Source organism: Musca domestica, unplaced genomic scaffold, assembly GCF_030504385.1.
Source record: "Musca domestica strain aabys unplaced genomic scaffold, Musca_domestica.polishedcontigs.V.1.1 50, whole genome shotgun sequence".
Lineage (NCBI taxonomy): Eukaryota > Metazoa > Arthropoda > Insecta > Diptera > Muscidae > Musca > Musca domestica.
Genome location: NW_026712347.1, coordinates 2,547,257 through 2,570,045, shown reverse-complemented (window position 1 = coordinate 2,570,045; position 22,789 = coordinate 2,547,257). Strand labels below are relative to the sequence as shown.

Sequence of the window (22,789 nt, the reverse complement as noted above, 5' to 3'; positions counted from 1 at the left end):
GCCATTACAAGGTTATTTCTGACCTTTACATTGATGTTATTATCCAACAAATCGGATATATAGCAAAATATGTGCGATAATATGTCTATCAAAGAAGATATGCTTGAAAGATCTCTTATATGTCGAGAACGGCTGAACTGATTTCGACAGTTCTCATTTATTTAGAATGGCCTCTTGGCAGGAAAGAAAAACCGTCTAAAAAAATCGCATAAAAATATCTCTCTAAAGATGGAAATATTGATTTTGTAAAATTTTCTCATATTTTTTCAATTTTGTCATATTTTTGGCATATTTTCATTTCGAATTAAACATTTGGTAATATTTCTACAGCTAACAAAACTAAGTAGTTAGGATATCAGGATATCATATACAGATCTCATTTATGGCTCGATCCTTACGAAATTTTGTATGGGGATAAGATGAGGGTCAGAATATAAGCCTACTCTTTTTGGAGATGATCGCCACATATTTAGGGGTTGAAATGGACCAAAAAACTGCAAAATTGTCGGCAGGTCGTAATTATCGCCCGATCATCACGCACATTTGAATGGGGGTTACCGCACATTGCAAAAGCCATGCAGTTTCGGATGGCCATCCAAAAATATTTAATGTGTGAAATAGTTTGCCAACTTTTGTAGACAAAACACGAAAATGTCCATTCCAGTGACTTTTTGGAGAATTCACAAATACAGGAAAGACGCACTTCCGACTATTTCGTTAACGCTGATTTCGTTGAAGAATATAGTCAAATGTCTGTATCTCATATAGATGCGTTTCAGTCAAAAACCAATAATAAATGTTAATCTTTTGGGAAATATTGGTTCCAGATCTAGGAAGACCATTTACGTGCAACATCTACCAATAAATTGGAAATGAGCAAATTAGTTTAAGTTGTTATTATTCGAAAATTAGAGAACGAAACCTGATGGTTTTCTTTTATAATTTGTCACAATATCTTGTGGAATTCTGTCGAGTATTTCGCCTATATAAACTGTATGGTTTATTATAGTGTTGTAGGGTATTCAACTGTCGGCCCCGCTCGACTGTAGCCTTTGCTTACTTGTTTTTAGAATACTGAAGTAGTACTAAATTTGAATTATAATTGCAATTTTTAGGCTGACTAACAAAATTATTGTTCCCTCAGTACATGAAGACAAAACACTCCTTCTCGATATTTTTTTCATAACGTTTACATGAATAATTATATTTGAGTATTTAATATACATTCATGCATGTGATTTATAATATTTTTAATAAAATATAATATCGAGATTTATAACAATTGTATTTTTTTATAAAGTAATTATATTTACATTAAAGGAATTATTCTATAATGTATGTATGTATGTGTATGTAGATATCTATAAAATATCTAGAAATTTATATTCTAAACAATGAGATTATTGATGATGATTATTATAAACAATTTTTATGCAGTTCTTTTAAAAGACAAAAACAGGATAACGAAAACGGGAGAAACATTTAAACATAGAGCACAAACATGGCAGAGATTGCAGCAAAGAAAGCCAAAATCGTGGAGAGATATAGGATGGCACACGTTGTTTGCATCCAGGCCACAATGGGACCCACCATAACCGATACAATCAATTGACCCACAAATACCATGCTGCTGATGATGGCGACGTCAGTGCCAAGGCCTCGGGCCTGTTTCAGTGGCACGGTTTCACCGTCACGTACACGGAACTGGAAAAAATGATATTATATGTTATTAGATATATAATTGTGTGTATAGAGATTTTTAAAACAAATACTTACACAATTCTTGGCATGATATTTTGCCACCAATATGTAGGGCATGGTAAATATGGTACCATATAATATGCCCGCGGAGGTACTAAAGAACAAAACACCCCATTTGGTGGGCCACAGGCCCAATATCAACATGCCCACTCCGTAGAACAATATGCCACTGATGTATACTGATTTGGTGCTGAAAAATAAATGGAAAACGTTATAAAGCATGGTACAACCAGAAAGGTAGATTAATTTCGAAAAAATACGAAAAATGCAACTCTGTAGTAGAACCTTATTGGATCAAATAGACTTTAAAAGTATCAAACAATTGGTTTTTCTTATTTTCCAATTTTATTCGCAAATTTCTTATCAATTTCTGGGTTTTTAGAAATACGTACAAAATAATGATACGAAAAGTACTAAAATGTACTAAAAATTTAATGCCTTGTACTTCACAAACTGAGTTAGAGTTCTGAAATTGGGAATGCGAACTGAGGGAGTGCAGGACAGATGTACCAAAGAGCTTTTGGAAATACTAACTTTTAGGTTACGAAACGGTCTTAAATGGTACTAAACTTCTAAAATCGTACCATTTGGTATTACGTGAAGGTATAGAACTAAAAACTTGAAATTTGGTATGAGAATCCAAGTTGGAAAAACTTGCAACAGTTTGGTATAGGGTGAACGGATGGAACTGGAATTTTGAAATTTTGTATTGGGGTCCCTGTTGGTGGTTGGTTTGTGATAATGAGGTAGTTTTGGAAATATGTACTATAAGTGCACGAAAAGTACTAATTAACACTATATTTGGTACAATTTGTTATTGGGGGAACATATAGTACATGCAGTTTGAAGTTTTGTATTAGGGACGCTATCCATATGAAGATGCTTTTGGAAGGGTGTGTTATAATTGTACAAAAAGTACTAAATAGTACTAAATTTTGTATTGTGTGAAAGAACAGAGCTAAAATCCTGAAACTAACTATTTTGCAACAACAAAATACACTGTTCTAGAATCCTGAAATTTGATATTGAGGTCCCTATTGGTTTTTGGAAATGAGACATGGAAGTGGTTTTGGAATGTTTGGAAAAAATACTTAATAGTACTATATTTTGTATTGGTTAAAAGGTTGGGGTTGAAATCCTCAAATTTTATGTTGAGGTCTCTATTGGTATCTGTGGTTCAGATATAGAGGTGGTCTTAGGAATGTGTTTTATAATTATACGAAAAGTACTAAATAGTACTAAATTGAGTATTGGGTGAAGAGATAGAGATAAAATTTGAAAGTTGATATTTGGTTTACTGCTGGTATCTGTGTTTGAGATTTGGTTGTGGTTTAGAAATGCGTCCAATATTTCTATGAAAAATACTAAATGGTACTTAATTTGGTCTTTGTTGAAGGAATAGGACTGGAATCCTCGAATGAAAATTTAGGTGTCTGTTAATATCTGCAATTGAACATGGAGGTGGCTTTGGAAATATGTACCATAGTTACACGAAAAGTACGAAATAGTACTGAACTTGGTATTGGGTGAAGCAATAGAGCTGAAATCTTGAAATATGATATGGATGACATTGCTGGTCTCTGTGGTTAAGATATGGAGATTGTTTATAAAATTCGTACTATATATGAAGGAAATGTACTACGTGGTACTAAATTGGTTATTGAATGAAGGAATAAGGCTGTAATTCTCAAATTTGATATTGAGATCTCAGTTGGTATCTGGAATATGGAGATGGTTTTGAAAATGTGTAGTGAGTGAAGGAATAGTGCTGAAACCGTGAAATTTGGTTTTGGTGTCTGTGGTTAAGATGTGGAGGTGGTCCTAGAAATGTGAACTATAATTGTACGAAAAGTATTAAATAGTGCATAATTTGGTATTGGATGAAGGTATACGGCTGGAATCCTCCAATTTGAATTGGTATCTTGAATTGTGATATGGAGGTGGCTTAGGAAGTTGTACGATAAGTACAAAATTTGGATGAGGGCTGGAGCTGAAATTCTGAAATTTAATATTGAGTTCTTTTTCGTATTTACAATTGAGATATGTAGGTGTGTATTGTACGATTGTACGAAAAATACTAAATAGTACCAAATTTTGTATTGGGTTAAAAAACATGGCTGGAATCCCTAATTTTGATCGGAAGTTCGTTGTTTTTTCTGGGATAGATATTTGGAGGTGGTTTTGGAAATGTGTACTATAGTTTAAAGAAAACTACTAAATAGTACTAAATTTGGTATTGAATAAAGGAATATAGCTCAAAACCTGAAGTTTTATATAAATGTCACTCTGGTAAAGATATGGAGGTGGTTTTAGAAATACGTTCTATATTCTCCATTTGGTATTGGTGAAGTGATAGGGCTGGAATTAATTTATTAATTTTTATATTCAGGTCTCTGTTAATATCTGGAATTGAGACTTGGAGGTGTTATTGAAAGTGTACGAAAGGTACTAAAAGTTACTAATTTTGGATCACTGTTGGGGTTTGGGATAGAGAGATGTTGATTATTTCGGGTATGCGTACTAAATGTTACAAAATTTGGTATTGGGTGAAATTCTAAATTTTGATATTTAGGACACTGTTGGTTTCTAGGGTTTACATATGGGGACGTTGAAATAGTGTACCTCCTCGGTAAACTTCAAATTGAAATATTTTGAAGTCTTTTTGTTAAGAGTAAAAATTATTCTATTATTCTTTCCGAAAAAGTAAAAAAAAATTAAATAATATATGAAACTATGAAAGTCTGAAAATTTAGTACGATGTATGAAGTTTTGATTAAAAAACTTTGTCAAACTGAACAAATTGTGAATTTGGAGAACTGAAAGGCCTAACACGATTTGTTGAAATGAATGAAAACGGTGGATTTTTGGCTGACGAAGTAGCGGCCACTTCTTCTTCTTTATTCGCAGACCTTAGCAATTTTCATTCTCACACCCATTAAGAAATTCTGATTTTTCATTTGCTATAATTTGAAATTGCATTTAACACTTACCCAAACCATTTCATGAGTTTTTCCACAGTCATGGAATAAACGGAACAGGATAAGGCATAAATGGACATACCCCAGCAACCAAAACGAACACCTGCTTCATATAAAGCTGCCTCCTCAGAATCTGGGGCGGCCTAAAGAATTAAAAAAAAACATTATATCCATTGGGAAAAAATTTATTTCAGATCAAACTTACCATAGGATCGCCATGAAACACAGCCTCTCCCACAAAGTCCGTAAAGTACAGACAATAGGTGAGATGACACATCCAACAGAGCAAATTGGTAAGGGCTAAAATTCTCATTGACTTGGGCATAACGAAAATGCTTTTCAAATATTTTTTCAGTGACACCGGTTTGTCATCATCATCGATTTCGTTGATATCAATGGCCTTGGAAGCGAGTTTCGGGGGTTGTTGCGGCTGGCCATTGCTGGCATGGCCATTGGAAACGTTGGCAATGACACTACCATTAGATGTCTCGCTGACACCTTGATAACGATCGATAACGGTGTATTTTTCCGCGGCAGCTGCTGCAGCGGTTTGGGCATCCATGGTGGAGTTCTGCAAAAGGGAATGGAGAATTTCAACTTAGGTATTAAACATTAGGGTTACCACCCGAAGCCTAAAAACTGGGGTGGACCCAAGTTTAGAACTGGTTCCTTAATTATAAGGTTTTCCACATTTTGTTTTAATTTTATTTCAGAAATTTAAAAATTTGATCCCAAGGATCCTCGCTCCACAAAAACACTGTCAAAATGGAATTCTTTTCTTGACCACCTCCACTTACCTCCTGAATATAGAAAACATTGGTGTTATTCTTTTGCAATTCCTTTTTAATGGCCTTGGCCGACAGAGGTCTCAACATATCATCCTGTTCGATTAATTTCAACGGCACCTCCCGGAATGTGGTCACAGTTAATAGATAACAAAAGAAGAAGATAATGGTGACCAAGGCAAAAACGGTTGGTATGTTGCCACCAAGGAAGGAACCTGAAAATTCAAACTCAACATAATTATATGGACCGATGGGGGACTTAAAAATGTCATATTCACCAATATTTGTACTTTCCCAATCAACACCGCCAATGGCATAACCAATGGTACCACCTACCCCAGCAAAGAGTGTGAACATAGTCAAGGCCTTTGGCTGATCCTCTGGTATGCACATGTCCAGCAAATAGGTTCTGGCCGGTGTCTGACATGTATCGGCATCAAAGTCCAGCAGTACCATACCCAGAATCGTCAAAATTGCAGCAAATTTAAATTTCGATGCCGAAAAGCCCCCATCCTCCGAATCCATTGACATTTGTGCTGCCACACTGCCCTCGTGAATGGTATAATTCGAATTCAGTGGCAACGTCACATTTCCATTTGTATAACCTTCATCGCCCAGCAGCAGACCCAAATCTTTGCCATATGGTACCAATATCAAACCTATTAGAATACCCACCGACAGCAGGGTAATTATGGGTCTACGACGTCCAAAACTCAAATGACAGCGATCACTAACCGAACCCAAAAACGGCGACACAAAGAATCCAATCAACGGCGACAGACCCCAGGCCATGGTCATGTGTTTGTGATCGATGCCAATCTGCAAGAGAATCGGTGAAACGAACGATGTCTCAGCGGCATAGGCAAATTCAATACCCATAGCTATGGCCGACAGTCGGAACATCTCGAAACGTGTCTTTCGCCGGAACACATGCGAGTAGTCGTGTTTTTGTGCCTTGGCATGATTTTCACGCTGCTTCAGCATGTATTTGATCATGACATTATTTGTTGATGACAGCTCATCGGAGCTGGAGTCAACATTTACTCCCACCATTTTGTTCTGTTTTCTGGCTTTACTCTAGAGCTTTGGTGGATGATAAACTGCTGAGATCTGTAATGAGAAAATAAATAATAATTATTAATAAAAAATGTAAATTAAGGACTCAAAATTAATTTTATCATGTGATTCAGTTTCGTGTTCAATGAAAAATAATGAAAACTTAAATAAATAAATTTCAGAACATTTTCGAAACAGATCAGTTTGTCTTACTGAGAGCTATCCGTAATATTTTATTTTACAGTCTATAGTTCCTATTCAACGATTCGCGTTACTAAAATTTTTAGATTTATATATTTTGAAAATTATATTACCAAATTTTCTTTTTTCCCAAATTTATAATAAAATTTTAAAATATGGTTACGATATTAAAAACTTTTTTATTTCAGAGGGAACGATTTTAAAAATTCAAAAGTTTACATAAGGCTAGATTACACATTGTGTTAGAGTCATATGTAAAGCGGCTTTTTCCACATATTATTGCATACTTTTAGGTGTCACTCATAATATTTTATATATAATGTTGAAGAGGAAGAGGATGTAAGTAAAACCATTGCACATTGGACCCACATCCACATTTAGTATTTTTCGTACAATTATACTACACATTTCCAAAACCACCTTCATATTTAAATTGTAGTTACCAACAGTGATATATGTATCAAATTTCAGGATTTAAGTTCTATACATCCACTCAACACCAAATTTAGTAACATTTAGTACTTGTCCTATTATTTGTGTGCTCATTTACAAAATTGTTCCATATCTCAATCATAGACACGAAAAATTCTTCCCTTTACCCAATACCAAAATTTAGTACAATTTAGTATTTTTCGTAATGTACAAAGTGTTCTATCATTTCCAGAACCACCTCCATATCTCAATCCCAGAAAACAACAGAGAACTCTATATCAAAATTCGGAATTTCAGCTCTATCTATACACCCAATACCAAATTTCATACCTTTCAAACAATTGTAGTACGTATTTCCTAAGTAAAACCTTCATATCTCAATTCCAGATACAAAAAGAAACCTCAATATCAAATTTCCGGATTCCTTCAGCTAATACCCAATTTAGCACCACTTGGTACTTTTCGAACAATTATATCAATATAGTACACAATATATGTAGTACACATTTCTAAACTACCACCATATCTTAACCCCAGACACCAACAGTGCCATCTATGTTAAATTTGAGTATTCCAGGTCTATCCATTTACCCAAATACAAAATATAGTACCATTTAGTACGTTTCGTACAATTATAGTACACTTTTCAAAAATTATAGTACATATTTCCAAAACCACCTACATATATCATTTTCAGTTACCAACAGAGAGCTTGATATCAAATTTGAGGATTCCAGCCCTACTCTTTCGCAAATACTAAATTTAGTACCATTTAGTACTTTTCGCACAATAGGACGCATTTCCAAACCGCTGGAAAATCAATAACACAGACACCATTAATAATGCAAATTTGAGGATTCCAGCCTTATCAGTTTACACATCAGTTTACACTATATCAAATTTAGTACCATTTAGTACTTTTTGTACAAATGTAGAAAGCATTTTAAAACAACAGTCAAATCTTAATCCCAGAAACTAACACAGTCCTCAATATTAAATTTCGGGATTTCAGCTCTATTCTTTAACCAATTCAATCTCTAATCCTTCAACCAATACCAAATTTTGGACTATCTAGTACTTTTCGTATAATTCTAGTACACATTTTCCAATTCCAGATAGCAACAGAGACCTTAATATCAAATTTGAGGATTGCAGCTCTATCCCTTCAACAAATACCAAAATTTAATATCATTTCTTACTTTTTGCACAAATATATAATACATTTTCAAACCACCGTCAAATCTCAAATACCTTTACCATCAGTAATCTAAATACCAATTATCAGGATTCCAGCTCTATTGCCATACATTAAATATAGTATCATTTAGTATTTTTTCGTATTAATAGAGGGTGAGATGAAAAAACTGAAACAAAGTCAAATGCCATAATTTTTACATTAACTTTGTCATTCCGTTTGTAACTCCTCGAAACACTCATGTCAGACCCAACAAAGTATATATATTCTTGATCAGCGTAAAATTCTAAGTCGATTTAGCGATGTCCGTCTGTCTCTCTGTTGTAATCACGCTATCCTTCGAATAAATTGAGATAGATGTCTAAAATTTTGCAAACATGTTTATTTTTCCAGTAGGCAGGTTATGTTCGTAAATGGGCCATGTAGGTCAACGTTTTCATATAGCCCACATATAATGGTACCTCCCGATATTCGGTATTTTGTTGATTTTAGCGACATTATTCACCGGAATTGTTTCAAATTTGGTATTTGAAGTTCGAAATGGATACTACACCCAAGACAGAAAATTTTCTGTGCTAGCCCACTTCTTCGTATAGCCCCCATATAACGGTACCTCCCGATATTCGGTATTTTGATGATTTTAGCTACATTATTCACCGTTTAAAATTTGGTATTTGAAGTTCGAAATGGATACTACACCCTAAGAAAGAAAATTGTTTGTGCAGGTCCACGTCTTCGTATAGCCCCCATATAACAGTACCTCCCAATATTCGGTATTTTGATGATTTTAGCGTCATTATTCACCAGAATTGTTTCAAATTACGTATTTAGAGTTCGTTATGGAAACTACAGTTTGTGCCAGAAAACTATCTATGCAGGTCCAGGTCTTCGTATAGGCCCCATATATCAGTACCTTCCTATATGGGTATTTTGACGATTTTAGGTACAATACGCACCGAAATTGTTTGAGATGTGGTATTTGAAGTTCGTAATGGATGCTACAGCCAATATAACGGTACCTCCCTATATACGATATTTTGATGATTTTAGCTACAGTTTATTTCAAGTTTCGAATTTGAATATGGTAATGCCTTATGACAAACAATGCCTATGTAGGTCCACGTCGTATAGACCCCAATTTTTAAAATTTTAACAGAATTGTTTTAGGATTTTATTTTTTGAAAATTTTCAAATTCTTTCCATATGGTGGAGGGTATTCAAAGTTCGGCCCGGCCGAACTTACTGCTTTTTAACTTGTTTTAATTGATATGGGTTCTAACATGGTATATAGGTCCTCGATTTGGTGTTTTGATGATTTTTGCCACTTTTTCCACGGATTTGTCTAAAAATTGGTATTTGTTGGTAACAATGTGTTCTAACTCCGGGGACGTAACATTGTACGAATAGGTCCATGTTTTAGTATAGCCCTCATATAACGGTACCTCCCAATATTCGATATTTTTACGATTTTTGCCACACTTTTCCATGGATTTGTCTCCGGTGGCGAACTTGGTTTATATAGATCCACGTTTTGCTATAGCCCTCATCCCGATAGTCGGTGTTTTGATGATCTTTGCCATATTTTTCACGGATTTGTCCAAGAATTGGTATTTGAAGTTCATAATGGGTTCTAACTCAGGCGGCAGGACATTGAAAATTTGCGTCCACGTTTTTCTATAGCGCACATATAACGATGCCCACCGATATTTGGTATTTTGATAATCTTAGTCACATTTACCCACGAAATTGTTTCAAATTTGGTATTTAAGAAGATTTGGTGGATGACAATCCTTGAAGTATAAAATTGTCTATGGAGGTTCCCGTTTTGGTACTTTATGTTTTTTTTTTTGAAAAGTTTAACAGCATTATCCAAACGGTCTTACTGGTATTTGTAGTGTAAAGTAGAACACGTTTGAATTCAGGTACTTTTAGGTAAAATGTTTTTTCTTACCCAAAGCTGGAGTGTTTTAAGAGTTCGGCCAGGCTGAACTTAATGTTTTTTACAAATTATATTTACGGTAATTTTTTAAGAAGTGTACTTGGAAATTACTTGGATTTGATTATTGGTAGGGTTACTAACTGCCTTTTACTACAAAACCGAACAAAATTTTTGAGCTCATTAAAATTTATAAGCTGGAATATTACTCATCACTTTTTCACTACAATTTAGGTTTCATGTAACACCTCAAATTTTTCCCTTAGAGATAGCAAAAAGATATCGAAATTCGACGAAAGCAAACAATTGGCTGCTAGTTTTATTTGTTAATGACTTTGCACTGAACCGTGGTGATCAAAGTAATTTTCCCAGCCAAAAAAAAACCAACAAAATTCCTTTCGTGTTTGGGGCCCATTTTTGGCAGATGATGGAAAACTTCTGTTGTTTCATTCATGAGGTAGGTTGGGAAACGATTTGTTTTATTTTCACAGGTTTTGTTTTTTACAATTTTTTATTATTTGTTTTTAAATAAAAATTGTTTGATATTGTTTAATTGTCTGTGGTTTGTTTTAATTTGGTAGCGGCTTTTATAATTTATATTTGTATAATTTTGTATTTTTCTGTGTTTTTTTTTTCAAATCTCGTTTTGAATGGGGAAGTTCAGCTTTAAAAGCAATAGCAAATATTTAATTAATTTATTTTGTTTAATGATATTTTAATTTATGTGCATTTTGATAGTTTGCGATCGTCGTGCTTTTCGTAGCCCCACAAGCACCGCCGTCGGCTCCACCACCACCACCACGACAAACAATTAAATTTTGTATTTTTTTTTTTTTTTTTTTTCAATGGAAAACACATTTCGTCGTCGATATATGATTTATTATTAGTTAATTGAAGGTGGACAACAGTTTTATAATAGTTGTTTGATAATATAGGCTAATTACCGTTTAAGTACTTAATTAAAATTTAAATTGTTCACGAATTTTGCGATTTGTCTTTAAATTTCACCGCTTTCGAATAAAAATTACAAAACAATGGGAATATTTATGAAATATTGGAGATTTTAATCGAAACTTTTGTTTGCAGACAAAAAGTCCCTTGAATATGGAAAATTCTAATGGAATTGTTTTCAATATTTGAAATATTCAAAGGGAATGTTGTAATTAATTCCGGAAATCGGCAAATTGGTAGATATCACGAAAACTTCATTAAAATTTAATTAAAAATTATTAAGATAAAAAAACTGCAACAAAGTCAAACGCCATAATTTTTACATTATTTTTTTAAATTTTATTGAATGAAAGCAAAAAATTTCGGAAAGAGCATCGAACTTTAGAATAACTTTAGATTTGTTCGAATTGGCCACCATTGGCACGAATTATGGCCTTCAAACGGCCAATGGAACCGTCACACCCTGCCCAAATGGTTGCTCTGCGGTATTTTGGCCCATTCCATGCGAAGCGCTTGCTTGAGGTGATCGACACTTTGGTATTTTTTAGTGCCAACATTGCTTTCCAAAATACTCCAGACACAAAGTCCAACGGATTGGCATCCGGAGATTTTGGTGGCCATTTTTCGCTGGAAATGAAGCGAGGAACCTCATTTTGTAACCATTATTGGGTGGCGCGTGCTGAGTGCGATGGTGCTGAGTCCTGTTGGAATGTTCAAGGTCTGCGGCTAAAATGTTTGCTTGCCCAAGGCTTTAATACACCCTCCAGAATATTTTCGCGATAATATTCATCATTTTTTTTTTGATGCCACGGTCATTTAATACCATCGGCTGTTATGGCGGCCCACACTATCACCGTGGACGGTGCTTGGGTTCTGGTGGCCAACCGGAGGTGCACATTTTCAGCTGACCTCTTTGGCAAGTAAACAAGATAATTTTGTTTGTTTACAAACAGGTGGACAACAAATGTTTTCTCATCGGGGAAAACCAACTTCGGCAGTTCACCACTTTCGGCCAAGCGAAGCAACATTTTGGTTCTTTTGAGACTATTTTCTTCCTGTTGCGGTGTAAGTTCTTGCACTTTTTGGAATTTCAATGGCTTTATCCCGAGCTCATTTTTCAATATTTGCCGAATGGAATATTGCGATATGTTCAGCTCACGAGCCATGTTTCAGCCACTGCGACGCGGGTTTCGATCAAGTCGCTTCTTTACTTTTCCAACCATTTCTGCTGATGTTGCTGTTTTCTTCCGTCCACTTCCTTGACGTCGGGCTACGCTACCAGTATAACGGTAACGAGCGAAGGTACAGGATACAAAAGATTTATTCACATTTAAATTCTGCAGTGCTCTAACGATAGCCACTTGTGGTTTTCCAGCCAAATATAAAGAAATCACACTATCACGCTTGAATTCCATCACGAATAATTTTTTTTCTGGGAAATTCTCACCATAACGCTTTTGTACGCTTGTAGACAATATAATGAGCTGTTATTGGAATAATTTTAACAGCTATTGGACAAGTGGCTTAGAAATGACACCAGTCTGAATTTGGTTGCAGTTTTTTCATCTCACTCTGTATTTTCAGCTTTCCATGATTGTCTACTGGAACTGTCATTGACAATTGGTAATCTAAACCAAATACAAATTATCAATATTTGTTTCAATGCAAACCAAAAGCAAAAACGATACGCTATAATGCCCCGGTGTGAAAAATGTTTGCTAACAAACTAATTGAAGGTCTGTTCATCGAATGACATTCTTGGCAATCTCGTCAAACAACTCAATTTTCAAAATGGGTTTGAAATTACAATCGATTAAAATGTGTTTATGCTGAACTGTTAGAAAAGCTGCTGTACAAACAAACGCTGTTTCTCTCTCTCTCTCTCTCTCTCTCTGGTTCAATAATAAACATTTCCACATAAATTAAATTGATATTGAATGAATATGCAGCGTAAGAACAATCAACAGAAGGTTTTGATTGAATTCATTGATCTCGAGCGAAAGCGACGTAACATTTGTTATTGAAAAGTTATGAGAAAAAATTTCCATGTAATCGAAGGAAAGAATTTGATTTCCAGCAATAACCACTTGTGTCATTTTCGGTACCATTCGTAATGACAACTACATACCATCTGCATAACTAGTAAGTTAATATTCAAAATATATGGGGGCTATACGAAGACATCGACCTGCACAGACAATTTTCTGTCTTTGGCTGTAGTATCTATTACGAACTTCAAATACCAAATTTGAAAGAATTCCGGTGAATAATGTTGCTAAAATCATCAAAATACAGAATATCGAGAGGTACCGTTATACGGGGGCCATACGAAGACGAGGACCCGCACAGACAATTTTCTGTCTTAGGCTGTAGTATCTATTACGAACTTCAATTTTGAAACAATTCCTGTGAATAATGTTGCTCAAATCATTAAAATACCGAATATCGGGAGGTGGACTTAAATGGCCCGTTTTCAATACCAAAAGTCTTGCAGCCATAATACACATCTGAGTTAAATGTTATCAATCTACTTCGTATCGTTCGGAAGCTAGAGTTTCCACAGACGGACAGAGGGACGGACATCGCAAAATCGCCATAGAATTTTATGCTGATCAAGAATATATATACTTTATTGGGTCTAAAATGTATATTTCGAGATGTTACATACAGATGTTACGGAATGACAAACTTAATATAACCTCAATACTATGAGATATGAATGAGATATTCATAAAAATCACAAAGCAAAAGACGTATTTTTTATCATGCAAAGTAACAAAGTGTTTGCCGCCAACAATCAATGTTCGTAACAGAGGCTGTGGCCAACTACCAAACAGAAGATCATAACTTACAACCCAAACCAGAAAGACTGTTTTTATACCCTCCACCATAATTTATACATATAAAAGAATAGTGAAATAACAGACTGATTGATAATCAAAGCCCAGACGAAACTGCTAAAGCTTGAACCTTGAAATTTTGCACGAGGATCAGTCTTGATATGTAGGCGTTTGTTTTGGAAAATCCGTAATAAAAGAGTACGAAAAGCACTAAAAACAAGTGAAAAAGTATCAATCGGTTTTGCCAACAGATGTATACCCTCAGCCAATGTTCGATTATTTAAATATATTTTGACTTCTGTTATGATTATTCAAATTGTTGACCCTCTATGGAGTAGATTCCAAAGGAGTGGGCCAATATTGCTCTTTTCGTATAGGACCTAAATAAATATAATATAAATATTGCGACTTTTCAGGTTTAGATATGTGACAATTTTAGAAATTTAAATATGTAATAATTTTTAAAAATTGTTAAAATGTGCGTGAGGGTATATTAAGTTTGTCATTCCGCTTGTTACACCTCGAAATATACATTTTATACATAACGTTACCTTTCGATATTCGGTATTTTGATGAGTTTAGCGCATTATTTACCGGAATTCTGGTATTTGATGTTCGTAGTAGATACTACAGCATAAGACAGAAAATGGGACCTACATGGACCGTCTTCGTGTAGCCCCCATATAACGGTTACTCCCGATATTGGGTATTTTGATGATTTTAGAGACATTATTTACCGGAACTATTTCAAATTTGGTATTTGAAGTTCGTCATGAATACTACAGCCTATGAAAGAAATGTCTGTGCATGTCCACGTCTTTACATAGCCCCCATATAGTGGTACCCCCACGATATTCATTATTTTGATGATTTTAGCGACATTTTTTACCGGAATTGTTTCAAAATTTGTATATTAAGTTCGTAATGGATATTACAGCCTAAGACAGAAAATGGGCCATGTAGGTCCACGTTTTCGTATAGCTCCCTTAGCGGCATTATTTACCGGAACTATTTCAAATTTGGTATTTGAAGTTCGTAATGGATACTAAAGTCTATGCCAGAAAACTGTCTTTGCAGGTTCACGTTTTATAACCCCATGGTACCACACTATATTCGGTATTCTGATGATTTTAGCTACATCATAAACAGATATTTGTTCAAGTTTCGCATTTGAATATTGTAGTAGCTTATGACAAAAGTTGCGTATGCAGGTCCACGTCGTCGTATAGACGACAGAATTTTTAACGGATTTTATTGTTTTGAAAATTGCCAAATTTGTACCAAATGGTGGGGGGTATTTAAAGTTCGGCCCGGCCGAACTTACACCTTTTTTACATGTTTTAGTAAAAAATACAAGAACTTGACCACACAGCACGCGTAATATTGAGAGGCGAGTTCAATGAACATTTTAAAATACATACCCACACTTGTAGCCAGTGTTGTCAGTATTGAGGAATTTTCCCCAAAAAGGGGATATTTTTTTTAATTGGGGAAGAAAAATTTAAGTTGGGGACTTACGGATTTAAAAAATTGCGGAATTTTTGGGGATTTCTTTCCAATAGAAACTCTAACTACCTTACTTTTTTGATATTTACATTTATGTTACACATGCGTAACGCAAGTAAGTAAAGGCTATAGTCGTGCGCGCCCCACCATGTGATACCCTACAACACTACAATATGTTAGAAGCCCCCTCATGTCTAAGTCCCTGTGTTTAACTACCTTCTCAGGCGTGTCGATTGGCTTCAATTGTGTGATCAGGATTTTTTTCTGTTTTTGGTTCATTTGAACCCCAAAATAGTTTGCGATCTCATCCAAAAGCAAGAGGCCCCTCTGTATCTCTACATTTAGACTCATATATATGATTTGCTTATCTACCATATTTGGCAATTTTTGGTCCATTTCAACCCCTAAATATTATGCGATCATCTCCAAAAGAAATAGGGTTCTATTCTGACCTTAACCCCACCTACATTCTAAATTTCGTGAGGATCGGACTATAATTGCGACCTGTAGAGTGATTACAAATTAACATGGAGAGACGGACGGACGGACATACATAGCTAGATCGACTCATCTCGGCGATATAGGAAGATCCATATATACTTTCCTATGTGGGAAACCAATATTTCGGGGTGTTACATAATTTTGGCCCAAACAAACTTATAATACCCCCAACACATAGTGTTGTATCCTATTTGGGCAAATATTAGAAGTTTGCTGCACAATAAAAGGTAAATCGGACGAAGTTATATATGGGAGCTATATCCAAATCTGAACCGATCTCGATAAAATTTAGCAAAGGTATTTCTGAGCTGTATTTGATATATTTCCCTGAATATCGCTGTTACGGAGTGCATATTACGGCTGCGGAGGACAAAAATAACAAATCGGATGAACAATATATGTGTGAGCTATAGCTATATCTGAACCGATTTCGATCAAAATTGGCATACTTATTTTCAGGCTTAATTTGGCAGTATGTGCAAAATTCCATACTATTCGGGCTGACATTACACGTTTGGTGCACAATAAAAGGCAAATCGGACGAAGATATATATGGGGGCTATATCTAAATTTTGGCCGATTATCTCCAATTTCAAAAGGGTTCGTCCTTGGGCCAAACAAATGATTTGTGCAAAATTTCATCTTAATCGGATAATAAATGCGACCTGCATTTTGTTCACAAAAATACATGGACAGACGGACGGACGGACGGACAGACGGACTGACATGCATAAATCAACTCAGAAAGTGATTCTATGCAGATAATCAAAAGGAACTATGGGTCTATCTCGTTTCCTTTTGCCTCTTACAAACAAATGCACAAATACATAATACACTGACCACCTTGTGGTGTAGGGTATAAAGAGTCTCGGTTGCAGTGATGTCAAAAAAGGTATATTTGTAGAACAGTTACATTGATGCTTGCATTGAAAGTAGAAGGTGCCAACCAGCAATGCATGTGTAGAACGAGTTTTTTCAGTTATGAACTCAGTGAAAACCAAACTTAGAAATAAAATGCAGTATGATTTGCTAAAAGGTCTTTTGATAATAAATACTCAATTTTCAAATAATTCCATTTGCTGCAAAAATTTTGAGCCTACCAAAGAAATGTTAAAGCTTTTTAATTATAAGAAATTATGTAAAGCAAATGAGACTGAAAATGCTGACGATTTGGAATTTGAAGTTTTTGATGTGGTTGCATTACAAGTTTGAAAACTCTAGTCTATGAAATTAAAATGTTCTATTTGTTTTTTTTTCGTTTATGTTATTTTTCATGTATCATATGCATGATAAACTAGTGTATGAATTGAATTCTAGGTACAAACATTTTGTCAAATAAATTTACTCTGTTCGTTTTTTGTAAAAAGCTTGGGGAGTTTTTTTTTTTGAGGAAATTGAATCAAATTTGAGGAGATTTGGGGAACACGTTCTTTGATTTTGGGGACGAGAAACGGAAAAATACTGGCAACACTGCTCGTAGCTATAAAAGTTTTTAATAAATATTTTGTATTAATCTCTCATCTGTTCGTTCGTTTTTTCGCTACACATGATTTATATTTCGAACATTTCGGAAATGTAAAGCAATATCGATTTCCAAATCTAACGCTTTGTACTTGATTCGAAAACAGACAAGTAGAATAAATTTGAAACACATCAATGAATTTGAAATCGATTTGATTTGAAGTTTTACAGTAAATCAGTAAAAGGAAAATGAAGTGTAAACATAAGTAAGTATGTTTGTACATATTAACGATTGGTGTTTGAATATTCCTAGTTTTTTAAGAGCTGATAGATTATTATTATTGTAACAGCTTGAAGTTTGTTTATTGAACAGCTTGTAGATTAAAATTTATGCACAAATAATATGCACTAATTATGTGTGTTTTCTTGTTAAATTGCAAACATTACGAAATGCAAAAGTTACCAAATTAATACATACATATGAAAATTTTAGAAAAGGTTTAACATTTTGTTAGATTACATACATATTTACATGCAAAAAATCATGTAAACAAATGCACAATTACATAAAATAATCATGTATATTAATCTGCTTTGAAAGTAGCGATTTCGAAATCACTTAACTATAATAACTGACCTCCTCCTCACACCTATCGGTATAAAATAATTCATGTTATTTCGAAAAACGTTATCAATGCTTTGAAAAAAAATCTATAATATATAATATTTTTGTTAGATTATTAATATTTTTATTTATTTAATTTCAATAGAGGTTACACCAAATCACCTTTTTCCATAATGAATGAAAATGCCGTCGACAGAAATTCAAAAGTACATGCATTTGCATGATAATGCATTTGCCTATGTGAACTTTCATTACGGGACATGACTAATGGGAAAGGCGATAAACCTAAAACGGGGATGTGTGCAAAAGTTAATGGTCATTAAAAGTGGAGATTACACACAAAAAAATTATATTAAACAAGTAAAAATGACGAAATGAAAAATTTACGGCTGGGCAGAACATTTTATACCCTACACCTTGCGGAAACTAGCAGTCATCCTCAAGAACCATACAACTTTGAAGTAAAATAGGATTTTGATAGATTCCCCATTCGAACGATTTGGCTTTTAAAATGCAAATGCCCGTGAAATCGGTTGGAGAAAGCAGGTAAAGATTTCAAAATGTTATAATGTGGGCGGAATCGGTATACAGATATTTTTCTGTCATGGGAAAACGTGAAGTCATATGGACAATTTTCTGTTACAAAAACTAGAATTCTAAACTAGAATAACTTTACATACCGAATTTATGATAAACCCGATTGAAAAATTAAATCGTAAAAAAAACAAGTTAAAAATTATCAGTAGGTTTTACTGACAGATATTTTCCTTCAGCCAATGTACGATTATTTAAATATTTTTTGACTTCTGTTATGATTATTCAAATTGTTGACTCTCTATGAAGTTGGTTCCGAAAGAATGGGCCAATATTGTCCATTTCGTATCGGACCAAAATAAATATGATATATCCGTCCATCTGTTGTTATCACGCCAGAGTCAAAACGAATTAATATAGGAAGCTACAATTTTGCACAGATTTTGTCTGCAGGCAGTTCAAGTTCGAAGATGGGCTATATCGGTCCACGATATCGTATAGCCCCCATATAACGGTAATTATCCAAACATCCACACAAGCAGTTCCTTTTGAGTATTTTATCCGCTGGAAGAGAATTATCAATATGGGCCCACGATATCGTGTATCCCCTCCCGGTATTCGGTATTTTGATGATTTTTCAACGGAATCATTTGAAAATCCACACAAGGATTTCTATGTGAGTACTTTTTTCCCAAAAAAGATATCGTATAGCCCCCATTTAATGGTAACGGCAAAACGGTGATTAAGGCAAAGTAACTTTTTCGTGGGGGAAATTAAACGGTTATCCGAACCGAAAGTCCGGACACAAAATCTGGGTTTTATATGGTTTAACAAATCAAATGATCTGTACAAAATGGGTATCATTTGAAAGCTTACAGAAATATGGGGTAGTTTGATACAGTTCCGGAACAATAAAAAGTCTTGAAAATCCCCCAAAAAATGAATCCATTTTGTGGTATTAAGATCTACATACTTCATTATAGCCTGCACTTTTGTCTTTCCAAAACGTTGCCATTAGTATTCATATATCCTGTAGTCTAAAAAAATTGAATTTAAAATCGAAGGCTGGCTACTTACAAGAGTTATAAATGCTCTGTTCCAGAACCAGCAAGAATCTACTTGTTATGAAATTTTTTTCGATATCATAGAGAAAACAAGTAAAAAGAAGCTAAGTCCGAACATTTTATACCCTCCATCATTTGGAAGAAACTTGAAAAATGTAAAAAAAATCCGTCGGAAAGTACCGCTCAAATGAAAACCGTTATATGGGGGCTATAGGAAGATGTGGTCCTGCATAAGTAATTTGTGTCATAGGCTGTAGTAACTGTTCCGAACTCTACATACGAAATTTGAAACAATTCCGATCCGATCATCACCGAATATCAGGAGGAACCGTTATATAGGGGATATATGATATCGTGGACATATGTAGACAATTCTTTTCCAGGGGGTTATGTACTCACAAGGAACTGCTTTTGTGGATTTTAAAACAATTCAATTGAAAAATGTGGTTACAATCATCAAAATACCGAATATCGGGTAGTACCGTTGTAAGGGGACTATACGATATCGTGAACTAATATAGCCCATCTAATTTTAGCTTCCTATATTAATTTGTTTTGACTAAATCGTCTTAGAATTTTACGCTGACCAAGAGTATATACTTTGGGTCTAAAATTATTATCTCGATGAGTTACAAACGGAATGACGAACTAATATACCCTCCATACTATGTATGGTGGAGGGTATAAAAATCGTAGTAACAAGTTTTGCATTCTTGCAGCTCTGGAACAGAGCAAAAGTGTAGAAAAACAAGTAAAAAAACATAAAGTTCGGCCGGGCCGAACTTTTAATACCCTCCACTTTAGGGTAATGGAAACATTAGAACCCATTATGACCAACGAATACCAATTTTTAGACATATTCGTGTGAAAATGTGGCAAAAATCATCAAAATACCGAATATCGGGAGGTACCGCTATATAGAGCTATACAAAAACGTGAACCTATACATACAATGTTTAGCCACCAAAATAGATCCTATTATGACCAACAAATTACAATTTTTTGACAAATCCGTGAATAAAAATGTGACAAAAACCATCAAAATATCGAATATCGGAAGATACCTTTATATGGGGGCTATACCAAAGGATGGCGTTGCCTGTGTGGGGCATAAAAAAAGAGAAAATTTAAGTCTCGTTTTTATCCGCTACTTTTTAGGGATTTTGACCGATTTTTTTGGACATAATCCTTAATTAATATTGGGGATATGTGATAATTTACACACGGTATGATATGATTATTATACGCTCCGTATGTATGTACCTGTACAGATTACTTTTGAGCAGAGGAGCACAAACTCTAGAAACACATACGCGTAGAAATATTTTCTGTAGTTGCTTTTATTCAATCACGTTTTCTTTTCACTTCTTGCATACATTGTGCAAAATTTAATTCATATTCATATTTTCATTTTTAATTCTTTTATTTATTTATTTTTTTTTTTTTTCAAAAAGTCTTCCAACAAATTATTTAAGAAAATTAAAATATTTTTTATCATTTTGCTTTGCATTGTTATTTTAATATTATATTTAGCTAATCACTTCTCTTCAAATTCTTTCACATACCCTAATCATATACTTCGTTTGTACATCTGTTTTATGTATATAGGTGTGTGCGTTTATAAATACGATTAGGTATTCCGAGATTATCCACAGTGCATTGACTGACTGACTTCTAGCACTGAACTGCTGCAACGGTCTCTTATTCCATCACTAAATTTTATGCCAACAACAATAGATCGATCATCTGCTTTCGTTAAGTTCAGGAACAGAAAACATAAAAAAGAAACCAGATGAGACATAAGGGAGAACCCACTCAAAATTACAATTTTGTTTATTTGTTTCATTCCAAAATATTCCATTGTAAATTTACATGAATTATTTTAATTTGCTATTTAATCGAGTTAATAAAACCCTTTGTATGGGCCATTAAAAACCACTTTTTAGCAAAATAATCTTCCATCAGATAACAGCACCATAATAGACCAACCGACCCACCAACGACGCACGACACACGGACGGAGAACCCTAATATTTATTCAATCAATGCTGTTTTATTGTTTTATGACGGCGTTTGCAGATAACAGCAACAACAATCACTGCTGACCAATTTTTTCTTTTTTTGGTGTTCTTGACATTGAATTGCTACTAGAAATGTGTGTTTGTTGATTGTTTATCAACGATAATGTTTCTTTGGTTAATAACATCAATAAATATGTTTGCAATATAATAAAAAATTGGTTTCATTTAAATTTATGAGATACTGGATTCGAAATTATTTCGAAAAATTCAAAATTATACTTCATTGAAATAGAGTCCTTCTTCTATTAAGGTGAACCGAAACAGCTACTGATTGATCTTAATTTTATACTGGCAGTTGTATTTCCGTAGTTCAAAGTTGAAGCAACATTTTTTTACGTCAGGTTTGGCCTTCTTTAGACAGTTCTGATAAAATTAATGTTGTGCATAAAAATTAGAATAAATACTATTAAATATTTCATCGTTATCGTGGCATTGGTCACTTAAGTAGGTAAATTTAAAATTTTCTTTATAAATTGAAAAAAACAGTTATATTCGTACAAGGAATTTACAACGCACTCTTAAAAGAGAGAATTCGACAGGAATCAAAACCTGTAAAAATAAGTTAAAAGTATCGGTAGGTTTTGCCGACAGATTCAATTTTCATACTTCATCTAATAGAGATAAAAATATTAGTATAGGTAAAATTACAAGAACATTTATATTCAATTTTATGCGTAATCATAAATTCCGATCATTTCCATTTTCATCTCAGGTTTCTGGTTGAGAGAAATATTAGATATAGCAAGTTGTAATGAATCACTGACATGTTTCACAAGTGTTGAAAAGATAAAATTATTGAAAATTGTGACACTTTGTGGGTAAGGTACCAAAAAGGTTCGCATATATATCGTTTTCACAGCAGATCTTATGTTAGTAGAAATA

General features: G+C 34.2%; 1 protein-coding gene across 3 annotated transcripts in view; it reads right to left on the bottom strand.

The window, feature by feature from the left end:
- Positions 1-1,252: 1,252 nt before the first annotated feature.
- LOC101901767 (proton-associated sugar transporter A) overlaps positions 1,253-22,789 on the bottom strand; it is a 38,691-nt gene continuing 17,154 nt past the window's right edge. For 2 of the 3 annotated variants that reach the window (XM_059128406.1, XM_059128408.1), the window contains exons 2-7: positions 5,803-6,634; positions 5,537-5,739; positions 4,945-5,310; positions 4,752-4,882; positions 1,777-1,951; positions 1,253-1,704 (exon numbers count right to left, since the gene is read on the bottom strand). In XM_059128406.1, coding sequence (XP_058984389.1) covers positions 1,483-1,704; positions 1,777-1,951; positions 4,752-4,882; positions 4,945-5,310; positions 5,537-5,739; positions 5,803-6,577 — 1,872 coding nt within the window. In that variant the 5' untranslated portion in view covers positions 6,578-6,634 and the 3' untranslated portion in view covers positions 1,253-1,482. Of the gene's footprint in view, positions 1,705-1,776; positions 1,952-4,751; positions 4,883-4,944; positions 5,311-5,536; positions 5,740-5,802; positions 6,635-21,391; positions 21,527-22,789 lie in introns of those variants that run through there. The other variant, XM_059128407.1, reaches the window with a different exon arrangement.